The sequence below is a fragment of the Colias croceus genome, chromosome Z, assembly GCF_905220415.1.
Source record: "Colias croceus chromosome Z, ilColCroc2.1".
Classification (NCBI taxonomy): Eukaryota; Metazoa; Arthropoda; class Insecta; order Lepidoptera; family Pieridae; genus Colias; species Colias croceus.
In genome coordinates, this window is record NC_059568.1 from 13,920,126 (window position 1) to 13,942,297 (window position 22,172).

Here is a 22,172-nt window from a genome sequence, read left to right on the forward strand (position 1 = left end):
CGCGTTTCCACCTGCAAGAAAACTTCCGCGAGAAATGTCCGACAGTCTGTCTGACAGCAACTTGCAAGTCTACAGTGCAACTACTTGCAGGTGGAAACGCGGACTTAGACTTGCAAGTTGCTGTCGGACAGACTGTCGGACATTTCTCGCGGAAGTTTTCTTGCAGGTGGACAGGCGGCCTAATACACCACTATTCTATATCCTCTTTTCTGAAATCTGAAGGATATTTTGACATGATTTTGACACAAAATTTATGCAACATTTCCACTAGGACTTCTATTTCAAATTGCATTCAAAATTTCCCTTCTTATCAATTAAATCCAAGAGTCAAATGAAATTTATTTAATGTTACAAAAAGTGCTGCAAATTTTATTCATTATGCTTTTCATTTCTCCTTATAGATCATCTTGTGATGAAAACGAATATGAGTTAGAAAACAAGCCTCTCTTGAAACCTGATGAAATTATTTACCTAGTCGCTAAAGAAATTAGGAATATCAAACCAAATAATAAAAGATTCAGTCGAAAAGGGCAAAAAGAAACTACTCGAATGATGCAAAATGAATACGATGAAGATCTAGCAGGTAATTAAAAATTGGCAAGGGATGCTTTTTACTTTATAAACATGCCGTGGTAAACGTATAAGGCATTTTCTTTTGCGCTGTTTTTCTATATACCTTAAAACAAATTTGGCGCTGTGTGTGTTGGAATGCATTTGTGCAATGCTGAACTGTGGAATGGGAAATTTCGAAATTTCATTTTAAATTTTCTTGTCTGCTGAAATCCAGACTTGGAAATTGGTAGTTTAGAAAAAAGTTGTAAAGCCCTCGTTTCCGCTAGAAAACATTGGCGTGCGACGTGTTGTACAACATGTAGTTTAATACAATAAGTTTCACTTATTGAACAACAAAGACAACGTTGCACAGTTGCACAACACTAAACGTTGTCGTTGTTGACCGTCACGTGTTGCGTGCCGAATGTATCAAAATGGAAAGGCTTTATTATCTCTAGAGTGTCCCAGGCAAGTCAGCCGTTGAGCTACTCGATTCTCCCCCATGAATGCGATGCGATTTTTCCTAGCTTAGATGTTATGTGTTTTTTCTTATATTTAAGAATAACCTCTTGACGGTCTTTCCTAGAGCATTCTGTATAGGTTTCTTTTTGGTCACTAATTTCCAGACACGAACGAAGAGGATCTAACGAAAGCGCACAAAGTGTGGAGCCGCTGGGGGAAGTGGGGCGAATGTTCGGTGACGTGCGGTGACGGCGTCATCTCCCGGTGTCGCCTATGCGTCGCTGGCCGGTGCGCGCCCGGCGAGGTGGAGGAGCAGCACCGGCCGTGCACTCGCACGCCTTGTGTTACTGCCTTCGATGTGAACGAACCTTTAGAGGCTGAATAGTATTTCTAGGGATGGGTACAAAATGTGAATGGGAGATTTTTAAGATGTTAATTTTGATATTGTCTCGGTAAGGACCAGGCACTATTAATTATAGCCCCGGTCAGTGGACTGTATGTTCTTCTATAGGTTGAGGCGCAGAGGTTCCCACTTGTTGATTAAAACTCGCAGCAATTTCCAAGGTGATTTATTCGGTAGTACCATAATTTATTTACATATTTCACACGTTAAGTACATTTCTATCCTACTTAAAACTAACGGTGGGTACGATGAGCAACATGAGCGTAAGGGCACAATACGCTCCGCCCACTCGACCCCACTACCGCGGCCCGGTGCCGTTTTCGCTGGGTATAGCGCGCCTTTGTAGTATACTATGCAGGGGTCATTAATGCTAAATTAAGTTGACCCAATCTTTTCAATCCTTAATTTAGATAATTTAAAGCCTATAATATATTTCTTACGTCAATTTCTAAAGGGATTCACATTGTGCATGATTTTCAATTAACTAAAGGAATTACTTAATATAATTACCTAATTTCCTATTAATATATGCTAGTACAATTAAGATAGTTAAATTGTTATTGTTTCATAGATATTGTGGCTTAATTGTAATCGCGTTATTTGTAAGGTTTCATAAATAAACACCCTTTGTATAATATTTGCTCAGTGTATTTATTTACCTGTGAGATAATTAGCAAAGAAAAAAAAATCTTATATGTTCTCAATATTTTCACGCTTCGTTTTTTTTTCATATATTTTACTGCTGCTCCGCGCGATAAATGGGCAATCTAACACTGAAAGAATTTTTCAAATCGGACCAGTAGGTACCTAGTTCCCGAGATTAGCGCGTTAAAACAAACAAACCAACTCTTCAGCTTTATAATATTAGTATATAGATAACTGTTCGTCCTTTACACGTAGTTTCTGTAACATGTTTATCATATTGACGACTTACAGTGAATTTGTTAGGGGAGACCTGTTTGTGCAGCTATACAATGACTTCTGACAATGAATAGTGTTACTGAAGATCAAACAAACTGTTATAAGAATCAGCAAAGTGCATTATGTAAAAATCAGTTGTCAGTATCCTTGTCTCATTGTTGATAACTGTAAGACGAGTGAACCGTGTTGTCGTAATTTCTGGAAAATGAACTGCTTTCCCGTGATATTTGTATTAGTTTTAATTTTTGATATCGTATCTTTATTTGAAAGTAAGTAGGTATATTTGACTATTATATTCTTAAAATTCTTCAAAACTAATACCTAATACCAAAACTAATACCTTAAAACACCGTCGAATCTTGCATGATCTAACCCTCCTATTTAAGAATAACCAAACCGACTCCATAGAAATCCTTAACAGGATATCACTTGCTGCCATCTAAATACCCATGTAATCCTATATAATGAAAACATTTCACATACCATACTTGATACTACCGAACTAACATAGGGCTAAATGCACCAAACGAAAGCATATGTCGATTATTTAACGAATGCAGCCAAAACCTAACATTGATATATAATTGAGGTCTTCAAGAGGAGAGTGAATAGGTACATTCTAGGTAAGCACGCTCCATCTTAGGCCACATTGAAGCTACATCTAAAAAATTTAATGACACCCGACAACATAGTTTAGCTAAGTACCTATAAAAAGGCGGGAACTTGGCAATGAATGAATGATTGGCTTGGCTACGTGATACTACTTTAAATATAAATTTACGTTTGTAAAAAAAAATACTTTTTATTACCTGTTGCAGTATATTTTATGGATGCTGTCTTTATCTAATGTTACTGTATCATATACTGCTAATGTATGCAGGTATATGTTAGATGTTGAAACAATAAAAATTAAATAAATTGTAATACAATAATTGGGACTCGTCGGTATCTCAAAAGTAGGTGCATTTAAAAGTTTACGGTTAAATCGTTAAAGTTTTTTAGTTATACACTAGCGTTCCGCCCCGGCTTCGCCCGTGGTACATATTTACGTTTTCTCTACATAAGAACCGTCCTCGTACTTCAAGGAATATAATAAAAAAAGAATTATCGAAATCGGTTCAGCCGTTCTCGAGTTATGCGCTTACCAACACATTTTGCGATTCATTTTATATGTATTACTAGCGGTGCGCCCCGGCTTCGCCCGTGGTACATGTTTACGTTTTCTCAACATAAGATCCATCCTCGTACTTCAAGGAATATAATAAAAAAAGAATTATCGAAATCGGTTCAGCCGTTCTCGAGTTATGCGCTTACCAACACATTTTGCGATTCATTTTTATATATAAGAAGATTATAGAACATTATGCTTAATGATGTTGTTCGGAAAGGGTAAAACGGGACCCATTTAGCCCTTTAGATACAGAAATGAATATAGCTTAATAGCTTAAAGTTAATATGTTAGAAATTCCTCATCACCTCATGATAAAATTTTATGGACTCCACAGTCTGTACTCTGTGCAAGTCCCCCAAAAATAATTTATACTCGTTCGTAACATTGTAACTAACGATCGCGGGGTCATCCACGCAGGCCTTCACAGGCCTCGGGGTAACTGTTCGGGGCGACGGCCCCTTTCAGTGGTGGCATCACCGCCTGCAACTACAGGCGGGGCACTGGGTGGGACCTAATGGTCCGAGGTGTCGTGTCCGGGAGGTGTCCTGCTGCAGTGCGATCGAGCCCGCGTGGTATCGCGGGCGATCTGCTAGTTGCTGCAGGGAGGAATGTCCGTGGGTGAAGCCACCCGCCACTTAGCGAGGTCGAGCCCGCCGGCAAAGTGCCGGGGGGCGCCCATCAGCCAGCGGCGAGGAAGCGGTCGTGTCCTAGGAGACTAGGTCACGTGGTAGGCCTCTTATGTCCGGCGGTCTCCGATGGTATGGCGCGATGCCCTGCAGATGCTGGGATCGCGCTCCGTCGGCGCGCGCGAACATAGAGGAACTCAGGCGACGAACGAAGTCGTCCAGGCTCTCCATGCGCAGGTCCCTGGAGATGACCTGATTCCGTACGAAGCGTGGTGCTCCGGAGATGGTGCGGAGCGCTAGCGACTGCTGCGCTCGCAGCGACTTGCGGTCCGTCTCGCTGGTCAGCGCGAACCACGCAGGGGCCGCATAGGTGAGTCGCGTGCGGACATAGGCCTTGTAAATGCACAGCTTCGTACGGAGAGGCAGGTGAGACGCCAGCATGGGGCGGAGTATGTTCCGCACGGCGCGCGTCTGGGCAACCACGTTCTTCACATGGGGCCGCATCGAGAGTGTCTTGTCAATGGTCACACCAAGGTACTTGGCCGTCGGTGACCATTCGACGTTCTCGCCCATGAGAGACACCGGGGGTGGCAGAAGGCGCGCCCGTCCGATGGAAATCGCCTGAGTTTTCCCCACGTTGACCTTGAGTCTCCAGTCCTCCAGCCATGAGGGAAGTGCATCCAGTGCTCGCTGCATCTTTACCGATGCATGCTTGGCGTTCAGCGAGGTGGTTATAAACGCAGCGTCGTCGGCATACAACGCTAGGATGGCTCCGCCAGCGACTGGAATGTCGTCCGTGTATCTGCTATAGCAGACGGGCGACAGGCAGCTTCCCTGGGGCACACCGGCTCGGATGGGGCGCTCTGTGGACAGAGCATTTTCAACCGCCACTTGAAAACGTCTGTCTTGCAGGAAGGTGGCCACAGTCTTAACTACTCGACGCGGAGTAGTAGACGTGGACAGCTTGTAGATGAGTCCGGTGTGCCAGACGCGATCGAACGCTTTCTCCATATCGAGAAATACTGCGACTGAGTGTTCTCGCTTGTTGTAGGCGGTAGCGAGGTGGTGCAGTACTCTCGTCACTTGTAAAGTGGTGGAGTGTTCGGCACGGAAACCGAACTGTTCGTCGCGTGGCTGAAGGTGAGGCGTAATGTGCAGCAGCAGTAGCTTCTCGAAGACTTTCGAGGTAGACGACAGAAGAGTGATGGGGCGATAGCTCTCAGGCAGCATGATGTTCTTGCCTTGCTTGGGAATCAGGATGACTCGGCCGAGCTTCCACGGGGATGGAAAGTGCCCGGTACGGAGGATTCCATTGAAGAGCCGCGTCAGCGTCGCGATGGCTCGCGGGGGTAGGTGACGCAGCGCTTCGTTGGTGACTCGGTCGGGACCGGGGGCTTTGCGCAGTTTAGTTCGTCGAATCATCCTTTGGACTCGACCAGGGGAGAACACGACGGGATCTTCTGTCGGCGGTATCGGCAATTCTAAGTAGTCCATCACATGTCGCTTGATGGTCTCTACGTGCTGCACATTCGCAGTCGGATTAGGCGTAAACTGCTTCTCCAGGAAGTCTGCGAAAATCTCCGCTCGATCCTCGGCGCGGTAACGTGGGGTTCCGTCACCGGCCATGAGGGGTCTAATCGGAGAGGGCTTCCTGGAGAGCTGGCGGCAAAGGCGGTGCATGCCGGACCAGTCATCGCCGGCTCGCTCGATGGCGGTGTGCCAAGATTCGACTGCTACCGTTTCCAGTGCGTCTGATATCTTGGCTGCCAGGGCGTTCAGCCGCGTCTTCATGGCCGGGCATCGCAGGTTTTGCCATAGTCTACGCAGCTTCCTCTTCTCCTCTAACATCGCTAATATGTAGGCAGGGAGCTGGGGTTTCTTGCGAGTGGATGCAGCGTCGAGTCTGGACTCGCGAATCGCATTGGACAAGACTGCGCTGAAGTCCGTGGCGAGTCGGTCGACGTCTGCAGGGCTCTCGACTCTAAAGGACGGAGAATGTTCAGCCATGTGTTCGGCGAAGATTCTCCAGTCCTGGCGATGTTTCGGAGAAGGCAGCGATGTCGTCAATGGAGTCATTGTCAGCGTCAGGAGGACGGCTTGGTGGTCGGAAATGAGGTGGTCATCCAGGACGTCAAGTGACGGTGCGGCAACGAGGCCGCGAGCTACTGCTATGTCGATGACGTCCGGAGTGTGGGCTGCACAGTACGGGTAGTGCGTTGGGACCTCTGGTCCTAGCACTTCGTAACCGTGGCGGTCTGCATCGTCCAGTAGGCGTCTACCGTCCGGGCTCACGGTGTTTGAGTTCCACGCCGTGTGTTTCGCGTTGAAGTCGCCAGCGAGGATCGTGGGCAGTGGCGAGTCCAGCAAGGTTCGGACATCAGCCACTGCTAGTCGATTTTGTGGCGGCTTGTAAAAAGCGAACACACGGATGGGCTGGCGGTCTATGCAGATTTCTACGCCGAGGGCGTACGACGACTGCAACTGAGGTACTGGCAGCAGTTGGTGGATGAGGTTCCGACGGACCAGGACTGCTAATCCCCTGTAAGCAGTCCCGATCGGTGAGGTGTGGTCCTCCCGGTAGACAAAGTATCCGGAAACCTTCAACTTGTCTGCTGGTCTGAGGTGTGTCTCGTTAACCAGGCCGATGTCCACCTGACGCTGGGAGAGCAATGTTTTAAAGAGACGGGCTTTTTGAGCTGAGAGCCCGTCGGCATTCCAAAAAGCGATACGGAGCTCAGCCATAAGAGGCACAAAGCTCCGCGATACAGCCCAAGATCAGCGGTACTGGGTCACGCTGCTCTTGGATGGCTATCAGCACCTGATTAAGGGTACTGATTACTTTGGTTAATCGGGGGTCCAGTGGCATCACACGCTTCGCCTTCGTCCCCCGTACGGGGGCGGCGACCACGGTGGGCTTGGACGTTTTGCTACGCTGGGTAGGTTGCGGCGCGGCGGGCGGCGCGGAGCGTGGCCTAGAGGAGGATGCTGCAGGCGGTACACTAAGCAGTGCAGTGACTGGCGCTGCAGTAAGTGGCGCGGAAGGCTGTGCAGCTGGTGGTCGCTTTTGTGTGCGTTTGCCACGTTTACGGCGGCGCTTTCCTGTCAGCCCTGGCTGGTTGGCGGCAGCCATGAGCGAGCCAGGTGCATCGGCTTCTGTTGCGGGCGCACGGGCATTTGTGGCGGTGCGTGCGACGGTGCCTGCTCGGCGGTTGCGCGTCTCCTTGCGGAAGATGGGACAATTCGCATTATTAGCCGTGTGGGCGCCGCCACAATTGGCGCACGTTGGTGGTTCCTCGCGCGGACGTTGACACTCCTTCGCCGGGTGGTTCTCACCGCACCGCACACAGGCTATTGGCCGGTGGCAGTTTTGGGAGGAGTGCCTAAATTGCTGGCAGCGATGGCATTGCGCAGGTCCCTTTCTGCCACGCCAGGCCTCAATAGTGATCCCAGGCATACAGAGCAGTTCGCTCACCTCATAAATGCCTGGGATGAGATCCGGTGTCCGCTGCAATTGCGCGAACATCAAACAGCCCGGCCTACCTGGACGAGCGGGAATTGCGCGCACGTGCTCTGGGATGAACCCGAGCTCTCGCAGCTCTGTCTCTACTAGTGCCGGTTCTGTGTTAGCCGGCAGGCCGCGGATTGCTACTTTTACGCTTCTTTCAGCGGGCAGCGAGTAGCAAAACCAGGAGATTCCGGTATTGCTCTCCAGCTGCGTAAGATAGCGCTGGATGAGTCGGAACTCCTGGTCCGTCTTTGGTATGAAACGGACGCCCTTGCCAAATGGACGTCCGTTTGGGGTGTGCCCGAGGACCTTCTTTAACTCTCTAAAGTGGGTGGGCCAGTCGGGCAGCGTCTCCACTATAAGCGGGGGATAGCGGTTGGGCTGTTTGGTCGGCGGCGCGGCGCTCGTGGCGCCGGCAGCAGCAGAGGTGGAGGCAGAGGCTGTAGTGACGGTCGCAGTCGTATTAATGTTAGCGTTAGTCGCGGCGGGCGCAACGGCGGCGGAGCATGTGAAGGGTGAGAGCGCTGGGGATTTTTGGGACGCGGCCATGCTCGCGTATGTCGGGCCGGTTGTCCCGATCTCCATGGGAGAGCCCGATGACATCGTCGGCATGTTCAGAGGAGGAGGAGGAGGCGGGGACGCTGTGAGAGTTTTCTCTCCTACTTTATGGGGAGGGGAGGGAAAGCGTCCCACAGGAATACCCGGTAAGGGGGCTGGGAAGCGCGGAGTACGTGGCAGTGGTGCCTGTGCAGCGCGCTTCAAAGTGCCCGGCGTTAGTGTAGCGGCGCTAGCCGGGGCCTGTTGACGACTCGGTGTGAGTGAGCGAGTAATTGAGGATACGGATTCGGTGGATTGGGCCGGCGATAACGTCAGTGGACTCGCCAGGAATGATTCATCGCCGGCTCCTGACTGAGGTTCCGACACCAACACAGGACGCCGGCCAGTTGCTGTTGAGCGGGCCACAATTGCGGCCTGGCCGGAAGCGGCAATGGCGTCCAGGCCCATTTCAAGTGCGGCAACCGACCGACTATAGACCCTGCGGCCCAGTGCGCGCGGACGAGTCGCGCGTCGCTGCGGCAGCGGCGGCACGCTCGGCGGCGGCATGATTGCAGGATGTATTTATTTACATCTGGCCGCAATAAAAATTTAATAACTCTGAAATAAACAAGTTATTTATGAATTATCAAATTCAAATTATTCAATTACTTAATTGATTTTAATTAATCAATTAATTAATTAATTATTGATCAGCGAGCAGAACGCTAAGAACGAGACTAAACGACCAAGAACAAAGAAACAACGAATTCCTGAAAAGCCCAGCGACGCTGAGTCCTCGATGTAACTAACGATTCTACGGACGGATATTATATCTTTCCCATAAAACATTTCAAAAGCGCGATTCAGAACGTCTTAACGCCATTTGGTATTGCTTGGTGTAATGTTAATTTATTGGTTAGTCCCCTGCGATCAGTGATGCCTAGTAAAGTTTATAATATTATTTATTATTATTATATATATTTTATTTATGAAGGGGTCTTCTTAAATAAAATAAACGGGGCTAAACTCTCATAATTCGGTGAGAAGAATTGACTAGAAAAATTATTATTCGTAATATTGCGTTAAATTCTGGTGGCGCAACATTAGCATCAAGCTAAATTGAAAAGGAAGCGATGTTACAATATTATTTCTTACTACGCAAGTAGATAAACTATTCAATAGATAACATATTACATTTTTAACTTTTTCTACATTCCTACATTCATACCCTTTGTCTACACTACACTGAAATTTTATACCGTATATTGAAACTGGACAAGAAGTTCTGTACAAGTTTCTCAAAAATTCAATTGCATAATATGATGGCTAAATATTACAATGTACCTGTGCCCCGGACTGTTGCCTAATGTAAATTTTCTGTTAGAAACATTTTTACACAGTTGACAGATATATACTACGTACCTTAGATTACAAAATAAAAGACAGATGGAGCGTTGCCGAACTAAACCGAATAATTTATCGTCATTTTCAATAAAGCTATGTGTGCTGTCATTTCACCGCTGCACTGTACGTACACGGTGCTTCTGTGTGCGTGTAATGTTGCCAGATATTGAAAAATTTCCCAAATTTTTCCCCGACTACGGAAAAAAGAGGGTTATATTTTCGAGTTTATGTATGTATGTATAATATTTCTTTGACACGCCCTGCCGTATAAACCGTTGGACCGATTTTGAGTGGTGAGGTTTCATTGCAATGATCTGAATTATTATGTTAGTGGCGGTAGTGACGTAGGCTATATACATAAATGAGAAGTCAAGTTTTAATTTTTATTTAAATTCTTTTATTACATAAAGTACCTGCCTACTAAAGTTATATATGGACAAAATAATTGTATTCAATTTTTTATTAAATAAATTACATAAAAAAAAGTTTCAATATTAACTATAATAATTATATTATTTTTTATTTTTCATAATATATGAATACGAATAGCGGTAGTTTTTAGTCGAGAATACGGGACATTTTATTTTCATCATATCCATCATGGAGTTCACATAAATTAAATCGCTAGCGAAAACGACTATGACGTTTTTAAGCTTTATAAAAGTAACAAAATAATGTATTATGCTTATTAAAATAATCTAATAATTATCATGAACCTTTAGTGCACTATACAAATAATCACATTCACGATCGAAAAATCCAACAGCATTACCCTGAAGATCTTTTAACCATTTTACCGTTTTACCAATAAAAATGGCAAATTCATTTTCAAAATACTGGCAACATACGTTGAAGTTTTGTATTCCTTCATATCTGTAAAATTATTATTCGTAAGAAATAAATCAGACAAATAATCTACAGAAAACCTGTGAAACGATGTTTTATCTTTTTTTTTTGTTTTCGGGAACAAATTTTACAGCGTTTTATTATCACAAGACGGCATTTTTTGACTAAAATTGCAAACACTTTTTGACGTATTGCATGACACTATATGCGCTATAGCACTGGTGCAGCCGGCAGCGACGTATTTGTTTTTGATTTCGTATTTTCTTTGACAAGGGCGACGGGCGGTTGTCATGCTCCATCTGTACTTTATTTTGTAATCTATACCCGGCGCGGCCTAAGATGATCCCTATGACACTGACAGTTATTCTCAAAAGAAAAACTTGTAATGGCGTCACCATTAAATTAGAAACGTATTGGAGGCGTCTAAAAATGGCATTTATTAATTTTTACGTAGCTTTATGCTATTACAATGATATTCCGTTGGAATTATAACAATTCTTATCATTTACGAGAAATTATATCAATCTGACTTTACGTTTACGTCCTCCAAAACTTACATCGTTGGCATTTATCGACTAGTGCGGAAAGTATCGATAAACAAATTTCGATAAAGGAAACGAGTTCACATTTTTTCCATGCTTAAGCTATAGTTCATTCACTATTGAATGGAACAGATGATCGCAGCATAATTAATTACCGTTCGCGTTAATTTACGTACCTATGATAATATAAGTTTTTTAGAAAAATTAAATGGGGGATTCCATTTTATGATAAAATAATATACACTGTGTTTCGTTTACATTATAGACGTTAAAAATTCATTTTATAATATTTGTAAAAACATGTTTACCGACGTGGCTGAATGCAAACCACGCCTTTGCCTATAAAATAGTAAAGTATCGACACGATCCATCATACGAGCAATCACTAAGACGAACTGTCATAGGGATCATCTTAGGCCGCGCCGGGTATAAGCTACGTACATACAGTTAGGAAACTAAGCCCCTGCGATGAAATTATGACGTATAGCTATAGGGCTGTTACAACCGATGGTAACCGATGGTAACCCTGAAAGAAGATACTTCAAGGGTGGTCCAATGATACGGAAACCAGGATCTGATGATGGCATCCTAGATAAATTGAGGATAGCTTTCAAAAATTGTAGTGGCGACTAGTGCTTTTGTAATTTTTTTGATTAAGTAGGTATTTTAAAGCACTACAATTTAAAGAAGATCTGGAGACGCTTTGATGATGGAACCGAATGATAGTCGAGGGAACTACTCAACGGTTTACAGCAGTTACCTTGTGTTTGGGTTTGATTAATTTATATTGATGAGAAATTTACACCTAGATGGGTTGTGACTGCCATAAAGGGTCTGATGATGAAGACAAAGATTAATTAAGACAATTAAGGGAACTCCAAAACTATTTACAGTAGCTACCTTGCGTTTGGACTTAATTCATGTATTTTGATTAAAACTTTGCACCCATCTGGGTTACAAGTGCCATTACAGGTCTGATGATGGAGACCATAGATAATCGAGGTAATTTAAAGATCAAATTAGTAGCGTTCTTACAGACGAACGGCAAGTTATGAACGGCAGAGGCTACTGCAGCCGTCGAACATCCGTTTTGGCCTGTCGACGGCAGCCGTCGACATATTGACTGCTGCCGTCGATGCGTTGACGACTACTGTTCATGTGTTAGAACTATCAATGATGTTGATGAGTAGTAATAAGCAACATACACCTGTCCTTTGGTAAAAATTTTAACCGACTACAAAAAAGGAGGAGGTTCTCAATTCGGCCGGTATTAAATAATTTTTTTTTAAGTGATTCTTATTTTGTTTGATGCGGAATAGTTTCGAATTGGTCTCATAAAAATGATATTTTGGGTTATAGGCTAAAAAGTTTTTATTTTACAATCATATTTTGTTTGATCTCGATGACTTATCTCACAAGTACCTATCTTTGATTCACTTCGCTTATTACTGATTGAGCTGAAATATTGTATACGTAACTACTTACATGTTACTTTTCTTTCTTACTTTCTAAATTGGATAGCTATGAAAAATGATTGATTGGCACTTACTTATTTAGTAAATAATATGTTGTTATTAATAATATCATTTTTTTTATTTTCCGTTTTTAAAGTCGGTTTTTTACTTAGTTATATTTATGTTGTATTTCGTTTTACTTTTTAAAATTGCATTAGAATTTTGAGTGTGTTTTCAACTTATTCTAGCGGTAAAAAGTATCCTTTATGACTCTCTAATCTACACAGGCATAAAATTTGTACTTACCACAATATAATCTCTCCGTTTCGACGGGAATGAAGATATAATATGATAAACCTTTTCAATTTGATTTCACAGCAACGAAAGAGCCACCAAAAGAGACCACCTCAGTGAGTTTGTACAAAATATCACTGAGTGACTATCACCCAACTCCAGACAACTGGGACTCGAAACATGACAAAATTATGAAGTCACTATGGGTTTACCGACCTCCTTCATTGGTATTTGATTATTTACTTGATATTTATAGACTAAAAATGTTATTGTAAATACTAAGATCACAGACTACGATATATATTCCATTTGTGTGCAATTTTACAAAATTTTCATTCTTAATGTGGAATTTTTTTAAGGCGAGGTATTTTAATTTTTAAGAACGTGCCGAGCCTCGACTCGGCCGCGGCGGTGATGTAGCGGGTGTCGATAGGGCAGCAGCGGGCCTTCGTTATACTAGTCGACGTTCGCAGTTTAGAGCATAATTGAGTTAATAATTATTATAGTAAATCCAATTAACAGGTTCACTGTCCACAGACCACATATGGTCTGTAGACTATATGGCACTACTAGTCCACAGACCATATGTGGTCTGTTCGTCGATACGATTTCCAGGCTGTTTATATCAGTGAACGTGGAGAGATAGTCGTTTATTTCACGTGGACTTGACAGAACATATCCTATACATTACAAAAAGTGCTGGGACATAGGGAATAGATGTACCGTTTTATCGTAATTACGATTAAAAAAATAGTAATATCGAAACTAAAGTTACCCATATATACATTGTATTGCGTTTTCACTGCTAAATAAATAACGGACGTGTAAAATAAAACAAAATGTAAAGAAAAATAGGTATTTATTAAAAAAGGAAAAAGGACCGAAACAAATAATTAAATGTTCTTTTTATTATGTTCTTTTTGGAAACATTGTAGACAGTACGGTTTGATACAAATGTTACATATTTGTGAAACTCTTTTGGCTTTATTAGTGGCAGCTGCTGGTGTTTCCCCTTTTTGGCGAAATTCGTTATAACATCCGGCACACCTACGTCTAGTAATTTTGCCATCTTTTCTATCCAGCTGTTTGAGAAAATGCTGTGCTCGTGAAGTAGACGGCGCCGGCGCTGGTATGGCCGGTTTCTCGACAATGTTCATGCCCAAAAGATTTTTCAGAATACACATTTGGGCCTGTATTAACGTAGTTTTATTATGCTGGTTCAATTTATTGAACAAATAAACTGAATTTATGACACCTACTCCAAACAGAACGTCGACAGCAATTTTTTTATACCATGTCAAAGTCTTACGAATTGGCGAATAGTAGCTAGCTAATTCGTCAGAAAGATCGATACCTTTTTTTCGATTATTGTATTCCAATATCATATTAGGCTTTAGACGCGGGTTTCGACCTGTACTCATCGTTTGTTCATCTGCGTGACAAGTAGATATCATGAGCACGTCCCTCTTGTCCTTCCATTTTAGAATCGTCACATTATTTTTTTGAGCAGCAATTTGCTCTCCTCTCTTCAGTTTCTTGTTTTTTATCAATAAAGGTAAAATTTTACGATTTTTTCTCACTGTCCCACAAAGATCAGTTTTACGTTGAAGCAAGTATTCAGCTAATGGTACACTTGTGTACCAATTATCTGCAATAATCATTCTCCCCTGGTCCAAAAGCTCTTCACAAAGCTCGACAATAACACTTCCAGGTTTATCAAGATTGGAGATTTGAGGATCTTGGCCAGAATAAACTTTGTACTTCCAAACAAACCCATCATCAGTAGTGACTTTGTAGATCTTTAGTCCATACTTGTGAGTTTTGTTGGGATTATATTGACGAATCAACAGTCGGCCTTGAAAGGGAACCATAGATTCATCCACAACAACACAGTCTTTTGGCGAAAGCAACTTTCTGCAGTTTTTCAATATAATGTCTATAACTGGTTGTATTTTATACAAGCGATTATTGGCGTCTCTTTCAAGTGTATTATCTGCAAAATGCCAACAGCGTAAAATTGATATGAAGCGATTGTAGGACATTTGTATCTGGTGCAACAGAGGATGATAAAAAATGGGATCTTTCTTCCAATAACATTCTAATGTAGGGAATCGAATTATACCCGTCAGTAAGTAAATACCCATAAACTTTTCCATTTCTTCCTTGTTTACCGGTTTCCAGCGTCTCAAACGACCTCCAGAATTATTAGCAACAAGTTGTTCAGCGTACAGATTGGTTTGTTCTATCGCCAAGTCAAGGAATTTGTCATCAACTAAAAGACGAAATATTGTAAACACATCTGCATTTTCTGGAATGTTTTCAGTTTGTATAAAGTTTTCAGAGATAAAAATTTGACGTTCTAACGGCTGAATGTCGTAATTCCATCCATTTCCCTCGTCACGTTCTTTCATTCGACGCTCTCTAGTTTTTGCTGTGGCAGTTGTTGGAGCTGCATTCATTTCAATGTCTCTGTCGTCGTTAGAGTCGGAATTATCTGATTCCGATTCTAACGGTGCGGTTATTTGAAATTGTTGTAAAGTCTCATTAAAGTTGACAGGAGATACAATACGAGACGTCGACGCATGAGATGTCCCCGTTCTTTCAAAAATATCATTATTCACGTGTTGTTCAATCGAGTGCTGAATATTTATATTTTCATACATTACCTGATTATCTTGTAGACTTGAATGCTCAGGCAACAAATCGTGAGGAATAAAATGGGGATCGGCAACACTATCATCATCGTCAAAATCAGGCACATCACTACAGCTTTCGGTATCATTTTCTTTTTCATGTGACGAATTTAACTGATTGCTTTCTTCGTAATCACTATCTTCTAATATTCTTCGCAACTCTTCGTCCGTTAAGTATTGTTTATCACTCATTATACAACAATAACTTCAAACTTGTAAATCAATAAAAAAAGCACCAAAACAAAAACACGTTTTGTTATGTTTGAATTTTTTACTAATGTCATAATCATCATGTCATCTTGTCAAGCAAGTTGCTAATGTCATTAACGTCATCGTAATTAATAATTTGTCAATGTAATTTCTTATTTGATACAGATAAAAAATATTATAACGACAAAAGTATCCACAGACCACATATGTTCTGTGGACTCATGAGTTCTGTGAACTGTGAATTTGTTCTAGAGAGTCCACAGACCACATGTGGTATGCTTTAAAAAAACATATATATAAACATATATATATATATATTTTCCATTAATTATTTATTTAAACCTATAAGAAACCAATTTTTCACAAAAATATAACTGGACGTATGGAACAGTTTTCACTCTATAAGCTGGACAGTGAACCTGTTAAAATGAAAAGACCGGGATTTAATGGTAAATTTTCAAACCGTCCTTAAGGACAAAAAAACTAGTAGGCTTGTGTATATAATATATATCTCTAGCCAGTCTTTATTGTGCTACGGTATTACTGCTTGGGGTGGCGCAAAAAAAACTTCGCTACTTAAGTTAGAAAGAACACAACGGTGTATTCTTAAGGTACTCAATTTTAGCCTATGCGCTATCCAACAAGACAACTTTACTTGGAATGCTCATTACTTACCGTCCGCCAACTATACATTAAAAATATTATTCTTAGACAACACAGCCAACCAAATAATAATCTAGATAAAAGAAAACGTAGTGCATACCATGTACCGTTTTGCAAAACCATCTTTGCACAGGGATTTGCATATTATCTAGCACCCTTATTATACAATAAATTCAATAAGAACTTAAACTTGAGGGGCAAGACTAAATTTGTGTGTGGAAGAATGTTGGAGGAATACCTACGCACTTTTGACTATGTTGGGACTGAAAACCTCATATTGGGTAATATTATTTAATTATTTTATGTTATATATAAATACCTATCCTTATCTAATTAAATAATAATAATAAATACATATATAAGTACTATATATTTAAATTATAAATTAAAATATAAAATATACCTATAAACACATATTACTTCATCTTATTAACAATATATATAATATATAATATATAATAATAACAATATATAATATATAACTTGTTTAATTTATTCACGTGTTATCGCTAGACCTTTATTTAAATAGGAAATTCGGATATTTTTGTTACATGGAAAATATCATAATACTCATAAAATAAGTTACTTTTTATTTTTGTCATGCGTTTAATCTTATTTTATTGCATATACTGTGCATTAAAACGATTTGCTTTGAAAAAAATATCAGCCTAACAAGTGCAATTATGTGCTTTATTTGTGAGGCGAGAGCGTATATTTTGCCGTAACACAGTCTTAGACTAGCACGGAGTGTATAACTGCTGTCGGCAACAGTAACGTACAAATAATAATTATTCTACCCACATTTACGTACACATTTTGTTTTGATCTGGTTAGGGCGCGTTTATATGACATGGAATGTTACCGCGCGGCGAAAGTACAGTGACCGCGCGGCGGCCGCGCGGCGGCCTCGCGCTCAGCCACACCATGCCACTGCGAACCCGGACCATTTCCAGTTGAACGTAAAGTTGAAATTAATTTGAGTAACTAACTGCGCGGTGGCCGCGCGGCCGCCACGCGATCGAGCGCGCAGCCACCGCGCGGCCGCCGCGCAGTTAGTTACTCAAAATTAATTTCAACTTTACGTCCTTGTAAATAAAACTTAAATTTGCTATAACTGAACAGCCACCGCGCGGTCGCTGCGCGGCGGCCGCGCGGTGACCGCGCTCGTCGTCTACTGCAGCCTAGTGCATGATTTGTAATAAGATATCGTATGAAATGTTATAAGTCTTATTAAACTTGTATTAGTAAAGAATTTAATTTGGAACACAAAACGATTTAATGAAATTTTTCTGTATAAATCATTAAAAAAGACGTTTTATAATATGTATATAACTATGTATAAGGCATTAAGAAAGACAAATTGCATTGTTATTTTGTAAGATTTTTACTGTATGTGTACAAAAAAGTTTTAATAAATTAATAAATTTAATAAATAAACCATTCTTTTTTAAAAAGCATTTTTCGTCAATTCTCAATTCTCGATACCTCGCCTTAATATTCCACATAAAGATAAAAATGTATTTGTGAAATTCTAAAATAGTGTACAATTGATTATGATTATTTCATGAACTGAAATGTATTTTAACAGAACGTTTTAGCATTAATGTAATATTAATGTGATGCTTATCAAACTAACCATCATTATTATTAGGATTTTAGTTTGATTAATTATTAAGTAAATAAATATAATTAAAACATACATAATTACAATGAAATCTATACGAATATTATAATATTCGTAATATAATATTCGTATTCGTTAGCTTTATAAAGCTGAAGAGTTAGTTTGTTTGAAGGCGCTAAGCTCAGGAACTACTGGTCCGATATGAAAAATTATCTCGGTGTTAGTTAGCCCATTTATCGAGGAAGGCTATAGGCATCACACTAAGAGTAACAGGAGCGGAGCACTGCGGTAAAACTGCGGGGCACAGCTAGTGTAAAATATTAAAAGATCTATGTGTTCAATTTTAATATCAACTAATAATAAAATTAATTCTGGTAATTTGAAAATTTTACAATATGGTACGACTAAACTTGATTTATAAATAATTCTGTTTCACAGCAGACGCAGCTATTAGAAGATCGTGATGTTCAACAAGTGGCCTTTAAAGCGCCCCATTTGTTGACGAGACTAGCAAAGCCGTTTGAGTTTGGTGCTGATCCTTATTTTAGTAAGGTATGGTTTGTTCTTATTTATAATTTATGAGACTTTATAACCAAATTATATACTCTAATTTAAAAAAGAGCGTGTGTGCCGAGCATACGTGTCAGAAGTGAAACTTCATTGGCAAGATTCAAAGATACCAAAATTGTCGGCTTACTTCATGACGTGACGCAACCTTGAAATTTTACTCTCAACGCGCCTAAAGAAGTTTCACTTCAAAAACCTCATCAAAATCCGTTGCGTAGTTTTTAAGATCTCAGCATACATATAGTGAGAAAGCGGGAAGCTACTAGCTAGTTACCTACTTTGTTTTATACTTAATAGCAATGCGAGGTAGTTAGATTATTTTAAATTAAGCATGTACATGAATATAGAAAAATTGGCCTACGTTTAAAATGGAGAGCATGCGTATAATATATTTATTTTACAGAAATTGATGCATTATAACTTTACAATGTATGATACCTATGTGTTTGACTAAAAGCTCTATTGTTTTGTGGGAAGCTTGCTATCATTGTTATGTGTAATGCAAATGATGTGAGGCAGCCTTAATCAGGTTTATGTCTCTATTTATAGTGTACTAGCTTTCCACCCGCAGCTTCGCCCGCGCAGTCAAAGAACAACCCGCATAGCTCCCGTTCCCGTGGGATTTCCGGGATTAAACCTATCCTATTTCCCGGGGTAAAAAGTAGCCTATGTCCTTTCTCGGGTATCAAAATATCTCTATATCAAATTTCATGCAAATTGGTTCAGTATTTAAGGCGTGATTGAGTAACAGACAGACAGACAGAGTTACTTTCGCATTTATAATATTAGTATGGAATATGGATTAGGTAAAGGTTAGACATAGCTCTGGAGACGTTTTCACGTGGCAGATCTTAGGGCATTGATGTTTTTAGTCGTAGATTAATATTCCTGTATGATAATTAACGACGATGCTTTACATTTCGTAGAGTTTAATAAAAGTATCTCGGATCAGTGGTGTCTAGAGAAAGAGAGATGTTGTAGTCCAAATTTGAGGAGTTCATGTGAAAATATTACAATTGGGACTCTACGGTTGTTAGAGTTCAGGTATAAGGTTCGTGTGTTGGGAGAGAAATGATACCATCGAGATCCAGATACAAACTAACTTATTTATTAAAAAATCTTACATTATATACTCCTCACATCTCGCCCTTAAAAATAAAATAAAATGAAATTGATACAAGATTTCATTTTATGAAAAAAAAGTTAAAATATAAAGTTAATACAAAACATTATTTAGTAATAACATTAATCATCTCTAATATATAAAAATCAATGCCACTTTTCGTTGTAATTCCATAACTCGAGAACGGCTGAACCGATTTCGATAATTCTTTTTTTATTATATTCCTTGAAGTACGAGGATGGTTCTTATGTAGAGAAAACGTAAACATGTACCACGGGCGAAGCCGGGGCGGACCGCTAGTAGTTCATAAAAATATTACATGAATAACATACAAAGTAATCTTAGACACTTAAGACTATTGTTTACATAATGCATGAATACGATATATATAACATTAAACAAGCTAAGATAATAATAAATTGATCTTTAATTATAAGTACAGTCAGTGACAAAATAATATTATGTATTTTGTATGATGTAATATTTCTTAAGCTAAACATGATGAAGCTAAATAGTAAATTAAATAAAGCATAAAAAAATATAGAGAGCAGTATTATATAGAGCTTTGTTTAAACAAATACTTATTATGTTTCAGGGATACTTTGAGCCATTCGAGAGAAGACACAGGCCAGTCACGCTTGTGGCTTTTAGAAAAAATGGAAAAAGTGGATACATGCCGCGTAGAAGTGTAAGTTTTAGTTTAAACAATTCACAGTAATTAGTTTAAATTTGTGATGTTATAATTTAAATAGATAGATACTCCAGTAGGTAGATAAGATTAATTAAAAATAGAAATAAAAATATATATATGAGGCTTGTGATTTTAGCGTAACATTCCTTATTTTTATTCAAATCTTCGTAAAACTCATCGAACCATACTCTAAAATCAAAATTGATCTAGCTACATTTTACTACTTAAATTAATACTAGTCCCACAACACACTTAAATTCTCTGAAAGGCCTCTCTGCGTGTTGGACCTATGTCCCCACGTAAGCCTCCAGGACCGGGTATCTTCCTGCTCGTGGTGCCCGTGTATTATGGAGAGAGAAATAAGTATAAATAAATTAATATATCACTATAATCATAGATAATTAATAAAACTCATACTACATATTATAATCACAACATAATTTATATCAAAATATAACATCCATACCATATCCATTCCATTGAGGTATTATTACTACGTATAGAGAGATACCACGAACAAAATCTGTGCGACAAGGGCTGCGGCGTTGGGCGGCTAGTGAGTAATACACTTTGTAGATATTCTGCCTCTTATTACTTATAAATTAAAACCAATCAATGTAACAAATAAATATTCTTTATTTTATTAAAAAAACATGAATTAAACTTATCAATTAAAACCACAATTAAAACCAATCAATGTAACAAAAAACAAATTGGTTTGAGATAATTGACTCGAACTCGTGTTACAAATAGTGTATAGCGATGTCCTCTCTAGTACGTAGTATATAGCAGCTCAATGATCCACTCAATGTTTTTCTTCAAGAAATGATTGCCCTCAGTGATTGCCATTATTATTATTTACAGGTGACAAAGCATGATTCATCTGAAATAGCGGAACTCCAGTCGCCTTACAATGAAATTGGGAGCCTCTGGCAAGAAGAACCAAGCGTGTACAGCACTTAAGTCGTAAAATAAATAGATAAACCTAAGAGATAAACTTATGTTTTTTTCATTTATTTGATTGGTTGATTGATTGATTGCTGATTAGCATGTTTGTTTTGTAAACAGTTCTACGAATTAAAATAGTCATCGTATTTAAATAAAATCTTAGATTATAAAATTATATTATACTTATAGTTAGCAAGATAGTGTTAATGGGGAAAGTTTTATCAAATTATGTTCACTGTTCAGTGTTAGACGTTGGCTAAACAAATACAAAATCAGTAGGTAAAAGAACACATTTGATATAAGATCTTCTTACCAATCATTTTAAGTGAATGTAGCAGCAGCAGATTCTTAGATATGAATCTCTTTTGTAGAAGAGAGGTACCTTTTCCGATTAATAACTGCAGTGAGTGAGTCAACCTAGTGAGTCAGGTCACAAGAGCCCATAGGAGCATCGACATTGACCTACTAGCGTGGTAGCCTTCCTGATGGGAAGTCAGCAGATGGTACAACATCAATCCGGATTCCTCACTCAAACGACTACGGTCTACGATGTTTTCAAGGACAAGCCAAGGACTTTCCTTTCAAACACGTCGTCTCAAACTAAGGTCTCAAACCTCAAACTTTATCAAATACCTTGTCAAATACCTATGTCCAATAGACAAATTGATAATGGGTTCAAGTCGAGAATAAAACCTTAGGCTTATAGAAACTTAAAAAGTATAATGAATTAATGTATTACGTATCTATCTGTCAACTGTGTTAATGTCAAAACGATTAAATGGCATTAAACAAAATCTCTTGTTTGGTTTCTGTGTTTCAGTGCTTCGCTAGAAAGTATTTCTTTTCCAGTTTCTAACTTAGCAAAGGAAAATGGTTGATGCTATAAACAGTGTTCAGTTCTCGTTAGTAACGTAAGTTAAATTTAATAATTAATAA

General features: G+C 39.9%; 2 protein-coding genes across 2 annotated transcripts; both read left to right on the plus strand.

Moving 5' to 3' along the window:
• Positions 1–374: 374 nt before the first annotated feature.
• LOC123705221 (A disintegrin and metalloproteinase with thrombospondin motifs 20-like) lies at positions 375–1,561 on the plus strand. Its single transcript, XM_045653917.1, has 2 exons — positions 375–583; positions 1,179–1,561. The coding sequence occupies exons 1-2, from the start codon at positions 379–381 to the stop codon at positions 1,397–1,399; spliced, it is 426 nt and encodes a 141-aa protein (XP_045509873.1). The 5' UTR covers positions 375–378; the 3' UTR covers positions 1,400–1,561.
• A 949-nt stretch (positions 1,562–2,510) lies between these two features.
• Positions 2,511–21,884, plus strand: LOC123705220. Its single transcript, XM_045653916.1, has 5 exons — positions 2,511–2,607; positions 12,802–12,944; positions 18,346–18,459; positions 20,193–20,285; positions 21,153–21,884. Exons 1-5 carry the CDS (start codon positions 2,544–2,546, stop codon positions 21,249–21,251), a joined length of 513 nt encoding a protein of 170 aa, XP_045509872.1. The 5' UTR covers positions 2,511–2,543; the 3' UTR covers positions 21,252–21,884.
• Positions 21,885–22,172: the final 288 nt, after the last annotated feature.